General features: G+C 42.1%; 1 protein-coding gene across 37 annotated transcripts in view; it reads left to right on the plus strand.

The window, feature by feature from the left end:
• RBFOX1 (RNA binding fox-1 homolog 1) overlaps window positions 1-15,778 on the plus strand; it is a 1,840,194-nt gene that overhangs the window by 1,798,209 nt on the left and 26,207 nt on the right. For 26 of the 37 annotated variants that reach the window (XR_012121955.1, XM_073214708.1, XM_073214707.1 and 23 more), the window contains one exon: window positions 6,953-7,017. Coding sequence is in view for 35 of the 37 variants with exons in the window: in XM_073214708.1 (XP_073070809.1) it covers window positions 6,953-7,017 (65 nt within the window). In the remaining 2 variants the exon portion in view is untranslated. Of the gene's footprint in view, window positions 1-2,510; window positions 2,554-6,952; window positions 7,018-15,778 lie in introns of all 37 variants that reach the window. The other 11 variants (XR_012121954.1, XM_073214693.1, XM_073214695.1 and 8 more) reach the window with 1 other exon arrangement.

Consider the following 15,778-nt stretch of genomic DNA (forward strand, 5'->3'; position numbering starts at 1 on the left):
CCCTGACACCATGTCTGAAAACCCAGCCATGACTCTAACACCACGGATGCCAAAGCCACAGCCATTCTCTGTGCCCCGCACGTCTCCCGCCCCTTCTCCTTTCTGTTGTCCAAGGTCTTTCCGTCCCTCCCACCTGATGGGAATTTAAGAGACCTGCAGGACCCACAGGATCCCTGCAAATGGCAAGCCCTACCCCCTACCTAGAAGCAGCTCCTTCCTTAACTTGTCAGAGAGGAGAGGATGGTGGAGTGGGGGCGAGATGATCATAGATGCCCTGGAATGGTGGGGGGCATGGGCAGACTTGTTAGGAGATGCCCTGTGCCAGGAGGTAAGGCAAAACCCAGGGAAGCTCGTTTGATCTGAGCACAAAGAGAAAGCAACCTGGTCAGGAACTGAGCCTAGTCGCAGAGGACATGCTGGGTGGCCATGCTGGGTGGCCATGCACCGGAGAGGATTCTGAGTCAGAAAGGAGGACGTGCAAGGTCATTACCTGGGTCCCTTCCACTGTGGACACACACACACACACACACTTTCATTTCAAAAGACAGGAATTTAGTTTATGCAACCAGCATATCAAATCTACAAGGTCATTATCACTGCTTAGTGGAGCTCCCTTCAATACATCCATTTAAATTAAAGAGTGAGTCAAGTTAAAGAAAGAAAGAATAGTATGTGGTTTTGACAAACTGAAAGTTCCCTGGACCTACAAAGTTATCCATTATGTTTAGGGGTGAGGCTATCAACCTCATGAGGCCGGAATTAACCAAGGAGCTGAATACAAGTGTTGCTTCGCTGAATGGAGCCAGGACATGTGTTTTCACCCACTCAGGGACATGTCAAAGGGTACGGCCTCTGATCAAAAGACAACTATTGAAAATGAAAAGAAGGAAATCTTAGTAGAGCTATTAAAAAAAGGAATTCACTAGCCATCAGTGGAAAGTAGAATAGGAAGGTGGAGTTCAGGGCAGTGGGAAGAAGGGAAGAGAAGACAGGGATAGGGGAGAGAGAGAGAGACGGACAGAAAGACAGAGACAGACAGGAAACCAATATACAATATACATGTTTACCATGTTCCCTTTGGTTAGGAAACCCTAAGCTTTCTTGTCAATGCAACCATGAGGCTACCTAGCAAATACATCTCAATGAGATTCTAGTGCATTTTTACATTCGTTCCTAAATCCTGCTATAACAAATTTCTGGTCGAAACCATGGCTAACCACAGTTATTTCTGAATTCCTGTTACCTTGCCATCCATGGATCTTAAAACAAAGAGGTGTCCTCATGTCACTGATGTAAACATGTAGGCCTAGAAAGTGTAACTTCTCCAAATAAAATCCCAAGGCCTTATCCCTGGGGCCCTGCTGTCAGCAGGAGCCAGCTGGGGTCAGCGTTGGGCTGGCCCATTGTTACGGGGTGACAGCCCACCGAGAAGTTAAACAGCTTGCGGGTGACACACAGGGCGTATGTCACCTGATCCCCTCCTCCGCACAGCCCTGAAAGGACTCTCATCACCCACGACCTCCACTTATGTTTTTCAGAGGGGGATAACTTTTTTTTCAAAAATGAGATGAAGTAATTTGTCCGAAACTGTTCCCTGACACAGCAGTCTAAGTCCATATGACTGCAGAGTTCAATGCTTCAGCGCTGAGCCCACAGAAGAACATCGTTGCCCTCATTGACCAAATGTTGAGGAATGTGTGAAAAGAAAAAGCACAGGGGGATGAGAGAGAATAATGGAAGGCAGATGGGAGAGCTGGCCGCTGGGGATTAATATCTCCACTGGAAGCATCCGAAAATTGCTTCCCATTCTGTCCAAGGGTTTTATGGAGGTCTTGTCAGTGTTGAGTTTGAATGAAGTGGTATCATGTTCATTACACGTAAAGAGCAGCTTTCTTTGGCACAGGTCCCCCCCACACACACACAGTTTTCCCAATCATATATGTGAAAATAGCTTTGGTAGCTTCAAGGCGACTGATCAATTGATGAAATGCGATTGTGTTCTCTGTTCTGAGTTGAAATTAAATTTTAAAAACAAACCCACTGCTACACTCACGGTTGCTTCTGTGCTGTCACCTTACCGGCCTCAGTAATTAGGCATCAAAGTTAAATCCTCAGGTATTCCAGAGAATTCAAATCATGAGATAAAGAGGGAAATTTGTAATCGTTAACTTGCATGACTGAAATATTCTTGGAAGAGTGAGAAGCCATGAAAGTATCTTTTTATCTTCTTTAAAAATAAACACAGGGTAAAAATGAACACAAATACATTGAATGTGGTTTGATCCCCACCCCCACGTTCTTGATACTGTAAGTCACAGAGATTCGCTGCTAAAATTATTTGGCAATTCCTGGTTCCTCTTCTGGTCAAATGGGTCAATCTCAGGTCTTAATGAAGTAAGAGAAGCAAACTTGGAAATGAATTGCTCTGGAATTGCTGTCTGACTTAATGGATTTTTCTTTTATTTATTTCGTTTTTGCATTGAAAACATTACATTTCTGTTTCCTTATAGAGTAGTGTATCAAGAGCCTGTGTATGGCAATAAATTGCTGCAGGTATGAAATCCCGGCTGGTGGAAAAACTCATCACTATGACTGTGGGTTTGCTGTGAAATCCTACTAACAAGACAATTCTGGGGAGGGAAGATGTTTTCTAACATAGAGGGAGGAAACACTTAACTGAATTTTCCAGTTTTGATGTCAATTCTTCTAGAATCATGATGCTCAGCCCCAAATATCCCCTCTTTGCCAGGTCATGAGTGTATCACAATGAAGGTCTGGCTTGACTACAAATTTCTTAGCTTAAAATGTATCAGGGTTCACGGAGTATAAAATCAATGGGAAGAATTCCAGGGGTTGCATTAAACCTGTTGTCTGGGTAATTTCTTAGTAGATTTCTAGAGTCATCTGAATGAAAAACCTCTTAGTTTCCCAGCACTGAGGGTCAGCATAGTTAACATAGCTTGCACTAGTTTCGTTACAGCTTTTATCAACTTATTTCCACCTATTGCAATAGCTCTCAGACCTATTTCTCACTGCTGAAATAACCCCCAAATGAATAGGTTTGTAGGAAGAAAAAAGACCCAACACATCCATCAGAGTGTAGCTGGCTGAGTCTCCAAATCTGGTCTATAACCAACCTTAAAGCTGCCAAATAAAATGAAATAAAAGTGTACGACTAAGAATCTCAGTGGGGGTTGGAGGGCTTATCACATGGGTTTCCCTGTGACCTGCAGTCCCCATTTTTGTCTGCTATGAAGTCCATTGAGAAAGTACTTTTTTTTTTTTTACTGTGAGAATTAATCAAGTTTTAATAAATCTAATACGGTTCTTGGATCTAGGAAAGAACCAAATAATTAGAATTCCCAAGATCAACTTTTATTTTCACATTTCGAGAAAACTGGACTTCTATGGCCACACTTCAAAACCAGCTACATTAATTAGGGAGTAATTATTATAGTTACATGTTTCATTCTGCAAATACTCATGTAAATGTTACTTAGTGAATACAATGTTGAGTTACATATATGTGTGTGTGTATACCCACATATATATACACACACACATATTATAAACACACACACGCACACACACAGTCCCTTTGTTTTACACCAAGTGAGATCCTTGGGTACTCGCAGAAAGGAGAAGGGCCTCGTGATGGAGCTCATTACTCTTTAGCTGCACACTTACACTGAAGGGAAACACACACACAGGTTATGGTCCTACCCACCCCCATGGGCCCCCCAGCATGCAAACATTTCACTTCGCTTCCCAAGTAATTCACCGTTTGGATATTAGAGCATCCTTATCCAAAAGTATGCTCTAAAGTGGAAAATGTGATTTCCTTTGTCAAATGACTTGGAGATCCACAAAGCTCGTCAATATTGTTTGAGGAAGCCCACAAATGGAATAACCAGGCTCATTCTGTGTAACTCAGCATGTCCCAAACCTCTTTGGTCTTGGAAGCTTCCTTTTCATGCCTCTATTCATATCCCACCAAGTGTAAGCTTGTAAATGCTTCCTTGGCGTCATCAAAGGTCCTCATCAGTGACTTCCCTCGACCTCCAAGGGCCTCGCTAATGGAGGAAATGGTTCAGACCATGGGAGGTGGATCTTGGTTGGCCACATGGTGGTGGTAGAGGTGGGAGGGGGAAATTCATAACGGCCATTTCAAATTTATATTTTATATAAGGTCACATTCATATTTGGCCGCCCAGCCTGGGAAGAAATGAGTGTGTTTTGTGAGTAGGGAGTGTAGAACTTTACATCGTGTTTACCATCCCTTTTCCTTTGCTTTTGGTGGTGAAAAAAATCTCCTTGTCAAGGACACATATTTTTGTTCTATGGTCTGGAAGGACCCGTTTCAACATGAACTCGATTTTGTGCCAGCAAATGGGAGTGAGTGCTCCTTTTTCCAACATTACCATAGAACCTTGCAGAAGCTTTGGCTGTGCTCAGCTAGCTGCAAAATATAGAGCAATAAAATTGATTAGAGTCACCTGTTAGAAAGGCAAATTAAAGCAATTTGTATTTTTTTGATCATTTTACAGTGTATGCACACATATACCGAGGTAATACACAACTCTGTTATTCCCCTAATATGGATTTTGTACAGAAGAAAAATAGCAAAGGAGGACAATGCAATCTATAGATCTGGAAGTAGCATGTTGCCCATCCTTGTCTCTCTCCAAATAGGCCATATTTCAGGGATCACTTAGAACTGGATTGCCCAGGACTGTAGCCAGCAGCCCCGAGTGGCTGTTTACATTTAGATTCAAATAGACTCATAATAAATAAATGAATAATTCAGGTGATTTGTACCAGCCACATTTCAAGTGTTCAGTAGTGACCTAGGACAAGCGGCTACCAGGGGACAGCACAGATTCAGAACATTTCTGTCATCACCACCAAGAAGTCTGCTGAACAGCAAGGAGACCGCTGCTCAAGGTCAAAATCTCTGCTGGCTCCAGACTTCAGCAAACTATGATCTTGGCCCTTGAATAGAGAGTGCTTGTAAAGAAATCCTAAATCACAAAGGCAAAAGTCAGGGCATTGACCATGTGCATCTGTCCTGCAGAGAAACACACACATGTTTTCTCTTAAATGGCCAAGTCATATGCATGGCTCCTTCCCAAATCTTCATAGATGAACACCTCTGTTGTGCAGAAGCATCCCAGGTGTGCACACATCATTCGTACACTGAATACCGTCTAACAGTCAGCAAGGTTCATTTTAGTTTCCTTTTATTTCCACTGCAGCATCTGTGTCCACTTCTCCAACTTGCTACCTACATTCTTTGAGGGAAACTACTGCAGAAGTTGGGGGAGACATGCAGAGTTCAAACAGCAAAGGGTTTGCAAGGGGAACCTGCTATATATAAATCTTCGGTGGGACCAAATTCAGTCACCAAATCATGATTGAATTATATGGCACTTAATATCTTTGCAATAACTTTTTGTTTTATTCCGGGAGAGAAAAAATACACACATGCACACACACTTTTGCACTCAAAGCTTTCAGATGGTTGCAACTAATGCCTCCTGACAGTCAGGGAGCCCATTCCAGCCCCTCCCTACCTCGTTGCATTTAATGTACACCCCCGCACACCTGTGTCTTTCTGGGTGCATCATGAAAGCCCAGGAGATGGACAAGCATATGAAAAGCATGTTATTCTGAAAGTCAGCTATGGCTAGACAGGGATAGAAATAAATTATTGAGATCAACGTCTACATTTCAAAAGATCTTTGTTTACAGCTTTGCCAATCAGTCATCTACTATCCAACTACTCCACTGTCCCCTATACCAGGAAAGCAAGTGTAAATGTATACCCCCCCAATCATGATTTTAATGTCAGACCCCCCACCCCCTCCACAAGTGATTTTTCTGTTAGATGCCCTCTTAACACTGTTGTGAGTGCCCCTTTATGGTGAGGGCGAATCCCCTCCCCTCAGAGGATTATGGGACTATGAATTCTAATTAGAACATGAACTGTCCCTGTGTGAAGGGCGGAGACTGAATCCTGTTAATTGTGCTGAGATCATTCCACAGTGGTTGATGTATTGCCCTGGTCTGCTGAGCAAGAAGCTCTGTTATTTTCACAGTTTGATAATCAATGCTCCACTGAACACAGTTCCTTTCCAATGTGTCTATTTGCTTGTCCTCTGCTTAATTGAACAATTGCAATAACTGGTACATACAACAAAATGTTAATTATTTTTTCAGCTTTTTTCTCATTTAATGATTTTATTTACAAATTGGAAGACTTTATCATATTTTCCACACCAAACAAATTCCCCATCTGAACCAGCGTGATATCTTTAGCTGAAAAGACAGATTTTTTAAAGAAGGGTTCACCCATTCCTTTTGTTAATAATTAACATTTAGAAAGCTAGAGACAGCCTTCTGTAATTGCTTCAGTGGTTAAATGACTACATATGCAAGAGATGACTAATAAATTTTCAATTCAAAGGGTTATCTTATCTTTGTAAATGAATGTAAGTCAGGAGGACATCCGCGTGACCTATATTGGCTTTCTAAGGAAGCAACCAAGGGTCATTTGAACAAAATGTAAGTTAGCAGCTAAGAAGTAAAGGTAAAAGAAAGCATACTCATTTCTGAAAATCTGGAAAGTTCAGCCAAGTATAGAGTGTTTAAATAATCAGTTAATCCTCCCCACCCCAAGACCATCACTGTTAACATTTAGGTAGGTTCCTTTCAAAGGATCTCCCTTTGGGACATGCTTACAACTGCTAACCTTTAACATCCAGCTGGAGTTGGTATTCAACCCCCTGTCTTTCCAATGCGTTGTGTACTTCTGCTTCAATACTAAGCTTTGGTTAACCTCCACTTTAGACTTTAGATTTGGGTAATTGCTGTTCTGGTGTGGTCTCACAGGTGGGCGTCCCCAGAGCCGGGCTCCTCCGCGTCCCTAAGTCAGTGTCTCCTTGTGTTTCAGGGTGGTTACGCTGCCTACCGCTACGCCCAGCCTACCCCTGCCACAGCTGCTGCCTACAGTGACAGGTAAGGGCCTTCCTTCTCATGCTTGACAACTACTGGAAATTAACTTAGCTGGTGGCACAAGGGATTCTCGTCCAGTCTGGGTGCAAATGCATGACTGCTGAGAAGGCAGCACCCAAAAAGTTTGGTCCCGCAGTGAAGGTAAACACAGGGCCATGTAGAGAGAGGATGAACCCGTAAGTCTAGGTCATTCTAAAATCTCACCCTCTCTGCTAAGATGTAAAGAAAATCGGTTCTGTCCATGCATAGCTGTTCTTCAGATCTCCTAATTCCTGTGAGAGCACACCTTGCACGCACACACGAACACTCCCTGTACACCCTTCTCATGGTCGTCTTTGGAACACCGTGGTTTCAACTGAGTCATAGGAAGAAAGCCAGGCTTACCTCGGTTTCAAGCACCCCGTTTCCCCTTTTTACAACTTTTTGCACCCAGTGACACATTCCCTCCATTGCATTTTTTAATCCAAAATAAAGGAACGGGAGAGGTGGATCTGGCATTCCCCTGGAGATTTCATTCTTTTTGGCAATGCCCAGTGTCCCATCCTACTAAGATAAGCTGACTTTTATGTGTAATGCACACCACATGCTAAGACTAGCAGCAGAAGGGACCGAAGTGGGTTTAAGAAATGCAGAAGTCAGAATGGATGGCGGGGTGGGGGCGGGAGTGGAGGATCTTTACTACCCATTACCCAGGCGCAACAGACGCCTCGGTTCCTGAAGTGGCAAGCCACGGCTATTTTTGCATAGGTGCCTTGAGAAAAGAAAGTGTGTGTTTCCATATTGAATGCAACTTGCTGGCTCTGTCTCTGAGGACATAAATGTGAATGTTCAGATGCTCTGCATGCACAAATGTCATTGAGGTGCTTATTTTTGGTAATGACTCCTTTCATTTAAAAATGTGTCTCATGAATAAAACAGTAATGATAACAATCTGCATGTGTGGCTGAGGCATGCTGTGTCAGACAGGTAAGCAGGCAAAGTGGGGGACCCTGAAACGCCAGCAAGCGTGCGTCTCCTCCGTGACCCGTGGTGACTCGGCCCCCCCTCAGTTTGCTGTGTGCTTCCTCTGCAGTCCCATCCCATTCCTCACGAGATCTGTTGTTAGCTGATCGTAGCTCCAGAATGCTTCTCTTCTGACGTATATGAAAGCAAAATGAGTTCTTGAACCCTGAAAGCTGCACTTTGAAAACTTCATGCATAATCCTGTAGTGAGTTCCATCTCTGGTAGGATAGAATCGAGATCTGAGAAAGCATCATCATTTCTGAAAATCTGGAAAGTTCAGCCAAGTATAGAGTGTTTAAATAATCTATAATCCTCCCCACCCCCAGACTATGTGCTGTCTGGCTATAGGCAGGTATTTATACTATTTTCCTACAAACAGCCATCACCAGGGCTCAAGGCTGATGGGATCCTCTAAAGAAATCCACACCAACATGCCTCGAAATATATAAATCATCCAGTTACCCAGTAATCAGCTGCCAACATGCAAAATACGTTTTATGTAAGTTGCTATCTTCAATACACTCTGACACTGGATTTGAAATGTAGAGAGGGTCAGTAAGGCTAACAGAAGTGGTGACAGTCTTGGCATACTCAGAAAGACTTAATGCTATTAAATTCTGCACACTGAAGCCTTGCAGAGTATCTGTTGTAATACGGTTCATCTACAACCCTTAATTATTTTCATGAAAATATCTCTAGATGCTAAATTCTCAAACACCCACTTTGTGTGTAATTATAATCACAGTAACTTTAGCCTGCAGTATAATTATAAGAATCTTCAACGGGTTTATTTCTTTGGATCTTTATCTTGCTTTCTCAGGATAAGGGCATCTATCCCCAAGTTGAGAAAAGGTTAATTACAAAGATATAATTTAAGTTGCCTTCTTCAAGAAGACCAATCTTAGACATTAAAAAAAATAATAATAAACGATGTTTAATACTATTCTTAGATAGAATTACTTAAGAATCTGGCCATCTCCATTTGCATTCATCTAAAAATTAACTAAAAATTCTACTGTGTTCGAGGGCAACATATATGCAAATATATGAATCAAATCTGTTATTTTAATATTATTAAGATTTCTCATTGGCAACATGTCCTACTGAAAAATTGCCCTCATTCTTGGGCTGGTAAATCTTGAATAATCCTGCAATTCCCACTTTAGTTGTACAGTTTCAGTTGAAGAAACCAACTAAATATACCCTTGTCCATGTAATTGGCCTCTTGCTGTTCATTAAAGAAATTTGCACATTAGGTCTTCTTGGTTGCTGTGGAAATTGATTACTAGCCCTATTTAACGTCATTATAAGCAAGGCCCTGGCCACATGTGGGATTATTGCAGCATTGAGGTAAATCCAGTAATAGGTAAATTAGCAGAAAACAATCTTTAAAGTGGCATTTCTGGTTTGATTGGTAAAGTGTATTTATGAATCGGTGGTACTTCCTTTTCTTTTCACTAAGCACATAAAGAGAAGGAAGATCCTTTAGTAGAAGACATGTATTTTGGGGAAATGTAAAATCATCAAAAGAGCTTTTGAATCCAGATGAAAGATGCCAAGAGTCTAGAATTTATCTCAGGGCATTTGTGTCATAGTTTATTTTACACAATCACAGGATGACGTCAGTGGCGACAGTGTCTCAGTTCCTGTTTTCTAGAGGATAGGCAGGTCGACCAAGAGAAAAACCCTCTTAGCCCAAAGAACTTCTTCCAAATCGGGAGCAATATCAGCGGGCATCAAGGATATTCTGGAAGGGTGCATCATTTGTCCTCCTGATCAAAGGAAAAACCACGACAAACTTTCCCTGTGATCATGAGATTCACTCTTTAGACATCTTGAAAGCCAAAGAACTTTGATGTCCCCAGTTGGTAGAATTTTAACTTTTATCAGCACAAGTTAGGCCCTCATCAAATTAAAGATTCAGGGACCTTTGGAAAATACTGAACTCCAGTAACTTCAGGACAGTCCAGAAGGTCCTTGATGGGCACCTGGCAACTCCCTGCCCATCATCTTCGTGGCTAAATGATCGCATGCTGATTATCTGGGAGCATCCTGAGAGATTCTGAGTGCTGACCTCCAGAATGAAGACCATCTGGTATGGGCAGAGATTTCCCCAAAAGAAAAAGACCTGACTGGAGTAGGTAATTTCATAGCCTCTTTGACAGATTTGATGGGAATAGGCAACCATCGTTCTTTCGTATTTAGGAAGCCTTTGGTAAGCGCTTGACCTCACCAAATCCTTATTTTTAATCTCACTTCAATTTATGCAAAGCCACCTGTCCAAACTCTGTGAGATTGTTTTCTGAGCTTGAACCAATCAGAGCATGGCAGTGGGGCCGTCGGTCATCTCGTCATTGCATGCCACTTGGTGTCGGTGATGTGTCCATGATGCGTTCTGGACTTGACAGGTCCATCATCACGTGAGCTCGATGGATGGCTTGCTTGAATTAAGCCTCAGGGCAGGCTTCTCTTTACGGACTGGCTCTTGGTTTCTTTGTGTATTATGACTTGCTTGTTGCTGCATCTTTGAGCAAAGTGGGAGGTGGGGTCCAGCGTGGGTGGGAGGGTAGATTCCTCGTTCAATGGGTTATGCCACAAATATGTGGGGAAATACACATGATGTGTACAGCTTCAATGAAAATGTTCTCTCACCAGAAAGGCAGACATCTGTCATGCTTGTCCTGCTTGCTACACATTCTAACATCTCCTAACAATCGGTGCATGAGAGCGTCCCTCCACCTCAGGGCAGAAGGGATATAGATTCAAAGCAGCTAAGAGAAGGAAACAAGCCAGAATCGTACACTCGGAAATTTCACAGCAACCCAGTTGCACTGAGAGTCACCAGGAGTCATTTCTTCTTTCACCTAAGACAGGCATTTCCTTTAAAGTTCCCTGAAACTCAGCAGCTTTTGACATACAGTAGCAGCCCTGGCCACCCAGGGGCCCTGAGACTGAGCAAAGGCAACAGCAAGCAACAAGGTTTTGTTTGTTTTATTTTGTATCCTTTTTTGTTTGTTTTTGGAGTCCTTACATCTCATTGGCAACAAAGCATTAGACCGTACCATATGAAAATGCTGTTTTTCTGTGACAAAAATGGTGGAATATTGACAATCTCATACAGACCAACTTGATAGAAACTCAACTAAAATGCTCTAATGTCAATTATCTTGCTTCCTGCATTTGAAACATATCTATGTATACTCATACATATATGTGTGTGTTGTGTGTGTGTGTGTATGTATATATATATATCCAAATACATAAGTGAAAAATATATATATATATACTCAACACATACACACACACCTATGCCTTAGGACCTCATGAAGGACTCAGTGGAGCATCTTGGTGAATCTTAATAAAGAGGCCAGGACTTCTCAAGTTCAGTCATAAGCCATATGGTAGAACATCATTTAAATGTGATATTCATAACCTATGAATAAAAGATTCTATTTCAGAGAGGAATAGATTAGTAGTTCTTTCTCAAAACTCAATAGTAGGCATGTCTTCGGGGTCCTGGAAAAGCTGGTCTACTATTTAAAGTTATACAGGGGACAGAGAGAAAGATACATATATACATACATAGCTGGATGGATGGATGGATGGATGGGTGGGTGGGTGATGGATGGATGGATGGATGGGTGGGTGGATGGATGAATGGATGGGTGGGTGGATGGGTGGATGGATGGATGAGTGGATGGGTGGGTGGATGAATGGATGGATGGATGGGTGGGTGGATGGATGGATGGATGGGTGGGTGGATGGATGGATGGATGGGTGGATGGATGGGTGGATGGATGAATGGATTGGTGGATGTGTGGATGGATGGATGAGTGGATGGGTGGGTGGATGGATGAATGGATGGATGAATGGATGGATGGATGAATGGATTGGTGGATGGGTGGATGGATGGATGAGTGGATGGGTGGGTGGATGGATGGATGGATGGGTGGATGGATGGATGGATGGGTGGATGGATGGATGGATGGATGGATGGATGGATGGATGGATGGATGGAAGGGTCGAAAGGTAGATAGATAATAGATACATCGATAAATAGTTAGGTGGATGAATGGAAGAAAGAGAAAGAAAGGGTGAGAGGAGGGAGCGAGGAGGAAAGAAGGAAGGGAGGAACAAGACAGCTGTGTGGGCAGATAGACCACCTCTCTAGCTTCTCGTATCTTTCATCATAAGCTTAACTACTGGATATAGAACTAAGCTCTTATGTACAACTTTAGTTCAGTCTCAACTGAAAATGTAAAGGGATTTGAGTTGATTTCCATTAGTGTAGTTACTCCCTATCTATTTTAGGGCTTTTTACTTCCTGGACTCAGATTAAATAATAGAGAAATGCCATCATTAAAATTAAAGGCTAATTGCATTTAAAATGGTATACCATTTTATTTGGAGTCCTATCAAATGATATAGTCTAAAAATTAAGGGACTGTAGGCCTATAAAGCATATGAGCATCCTGAAAGGAAAATTTAATTTACCATTTAAGGTTTTTTTTTTTCTTTTTCCTGTTTTTGCAGGATGGTTGTTTAAAAAATATCATTGTACTTTAGGAACGTAATGATTTTACTTTTTCTTGCTCTGGGCTAGCATACAGAAATCGTCTATGGATAATGTGGACCCTTTAATGGGGGTGGACAATGCAAAATGGACTGAGGAGGAGGGTTCATTGTTTTCCCCATACCTCTTAACCGAGCCACCTTCGGTAAGGGTTGAAGCTGCTTTGGGGTAGAACTCAGTAGCAGAGCCCTGCCCTTGGAGAGATCTTCAAGATCTTATCCATGTGCTTGGTTTGAAGCACTGCCTCTGATCATACATTTGCAGGTGTACAGGATGGGAGAGGATGGTGGGCATCATACTGTGGCTGTCAATGCCCTCCCCTGGGGAACAGCCAAGCACAGCCATTGACTCCCTTGTCTGGGGAGCAGTCAGGCCTTCCCCATGCTTCTTGCTCATGTGCTGCCATAAACAGCTTTTCTTTTATAAAATGATGACAACAGCAAATGATAGCCTTCCCCCCCTCCCCCCCACCGCCTTTTTTTTTACCCAATTTTGTTTTGAACGTTCGTACTTGGCAAAATAAAAGTTGGCAACTCTATGGTAGACTCCCCATGGTATTTCATTTCATTTGCAATCTTTTTTTTTTGAGAGATCGACCATTGAAAAAATAGAGTGAGGGCCCTGTAAAGCCTGGTGATGCCGAGGGTGGTATTCTCAGATGAACAAGGAGCCGAGCGCTTAGTTCAGAGGGGATCGAAGTGGGTCCTGTGCCGTCTCCCCAGTTGTCTCAAGAATCCAGGGTCAGAAGAAAGCCATTTGGATTCAGATTCTAAGCTGTTGAGCCAAAACATGACCCTAAAGAGTAGTTACTCCTGTGTGCCTTTTTTGATAGTGCTTTTGCTGAGGTTCTTCTTCATTTTAGCCTTTTATCCTTTCTGCTATTTTCATTTGTCCTGATGAGCGCTCCTGAGTTCTGCGATTTAAATAAAGATGCTCTGTCAACATGTAGTAAAATTTAGCAGAAATGAGTCACTAATGCCTTTATTTATATTCTTCTGTACCCCCCTGCCTAGAAAAGTACATCCAGTTTTTTTTACTTAGAACACCAGCTTGAAATATAAATATATGTATACATACACGCACATAATAGTATGTATAATACATTGTTACTTTTATTTATCCTTTTTTTTAAAGTTCACTTTCTTTTAATTCATTTGTTTTTTTGTTTTTGTTTTTGGTGATTCAGGGGACCCTCTAGAGGAGAAAGTGAAGCAAATCATTCTAGACAGATTAAGGGGTAACTAGAAAAAACATGTATTGACTGTGAGCTTCCTGTGGAAAGGTGCACATGCCAGATGAAAATAAATTTCTTCAATAAAACTTGCAATATATATGACAGTGCCCCTGTTAAAATATTCGTTAGATGGAAATACAGGACTTTAGTACTTGCGCTATTTACTAAGACTTCTTAAAGTTTAATATAGGAGATAAGCAAAACTTTGATTCAAATCATCTCTCTGTGACAATAATCACCGCGATATTAGCCACAGAAACAATGGCTGTTTATGGACTCTTTACGGTATGATAGGCACTGTCCGAAGTGCTTTACAAATACAGTCGTTGACCTGTCACGTCAACCCGATAAAATTGATGTTGCCACCTCTATTGTACTGATGGAGGACGAGGCAAGCTTGGAAAAGTTGAACAAGTTGTTTAGCGTAACATCTGTGCCCTTATCACTAGGCTCTGTTGGCGTCTGAGTGGAGCCATCCTGAGCCGTAATTTCTCTGCACTCCACCACCTCATCTGTGGTGGGTACATTGATCACACTTTACAAAGCGGTTCGGAAGTTTTGAGACAATGTCTAAGAAATACCCAGCATATGGGGCACTACACAAAATGTTCCCGCTTTATGTTTATATATTCCCATAAGATAATCAACTAAGAGCTTTAGATCTGGGAAGCAAGAAGGAGCTTTAGGAAAACCCCACATTTCCAGGTTATTTCAGTTCCCCCCAACTCTCTAAAACTCAGGTTTGTGAATCCCTTGTTTCTTTAACAGGTTCTGGGGTGATTCAAAGAGTTCAGAAGGCTAGGGAGGACCAAGCCCACCCAGCTGAGTAAGATGTAGACGAGCCTTTTAAAACATAATAGGATTAGCTGCAAATCCAGTCCTTTTTAATCCCTTGAGTTCCAGGAATAATTCCCATTTGTTTTATTTTGGCTTGTTTTTATTTTTTTATGGAAAGGAAAAAAAAAAGACTTTTTAGTTGAGGGGAGGTCCTGCAGAAGCGTTTCAGTGAATCAGTTCTCCAAAGTTTGGATTCTGATACGTCAGGTCTTCTTAAAGGGAACAGTCTATGGTATCTTCCCTGCCACTTTTTTTTTTCTTTTCACCATGCAGATTTCTACTGTGAAGTTACCTTTCATGGTAGTGTCTTTTGCGCGTCAGGTACGGTGTAAAACATGAGCTCAAGTGACCTGATGATGGAAGCCGTACAGTTAGGGTGGCCATAGAAACGCTCAACCAAACTGCGGCATGTGTGACAGAGAGGGAATGCACTGCAGTGACTCCAGAACAACAGGCTTCAAGTCGATTGTCCCAGGAGATGCAAAACATGCATGCTCATCCTAAGTGCAGATGGGAGAAGTGGGTCCAGACAGAGCAATACGTGCCAGGGGAAGTCCAGTGACTGGGCTTCGAATCCCATGTCCGTTAGTCCGGGCACTGGACTGCTTGCACCTCTTCATGCTATTGTCACAAAGTCAGGGCAAAGGCATGTTCACAGCTTCAGATGGTCATCACAGATGTGACTGAACAATTAAGGAGTGAGTGAAATGTCATGCTCTCACAACCACCAATAATTTATTTTCCTATGGATCAAATACTTCCCACCGGGCACTCACCAACAAGAGCGTGATAGCTAAGATAAGTTACAGTTTCTGCCAACCTGCTTTGTAGATTGGCAATGATTTCATTCGCTAACAACTGACCTGGTTCTGAAATAGTGAAGGCTCTTGACAGCAACTTTGAGAGCATTTTTGAAACTTGTGTCTATAGGCACAAAGCCTTCTGTGCTAGAAAGTAATATGGCTGTTACTGGTAGGCATATTTTCTGAGTTTTCCTGCTTTTAATTTACAGACATACGTGTGTGCACTGCTTTTAATTTACAGACATACATGTGTGCACACACATACACACACACACACACATGTAAGAAGGAAAAATGCTCAAGTTTTCATTTCA

Source organism: Manis javanica, chromosome 10 (genome assembly GCF_040802235.1).
Source record: "Manis javanica isolate MJ-LG chromosome 10, MJ_LKY, whole genome shotgun sequence".
In the NCBI taxonomy this organism is placed as follows: Eukaryota; Metazoa; Chordata; class Mammalia; order Pholidota; family Manidae; genus Manis; species Manis javanica.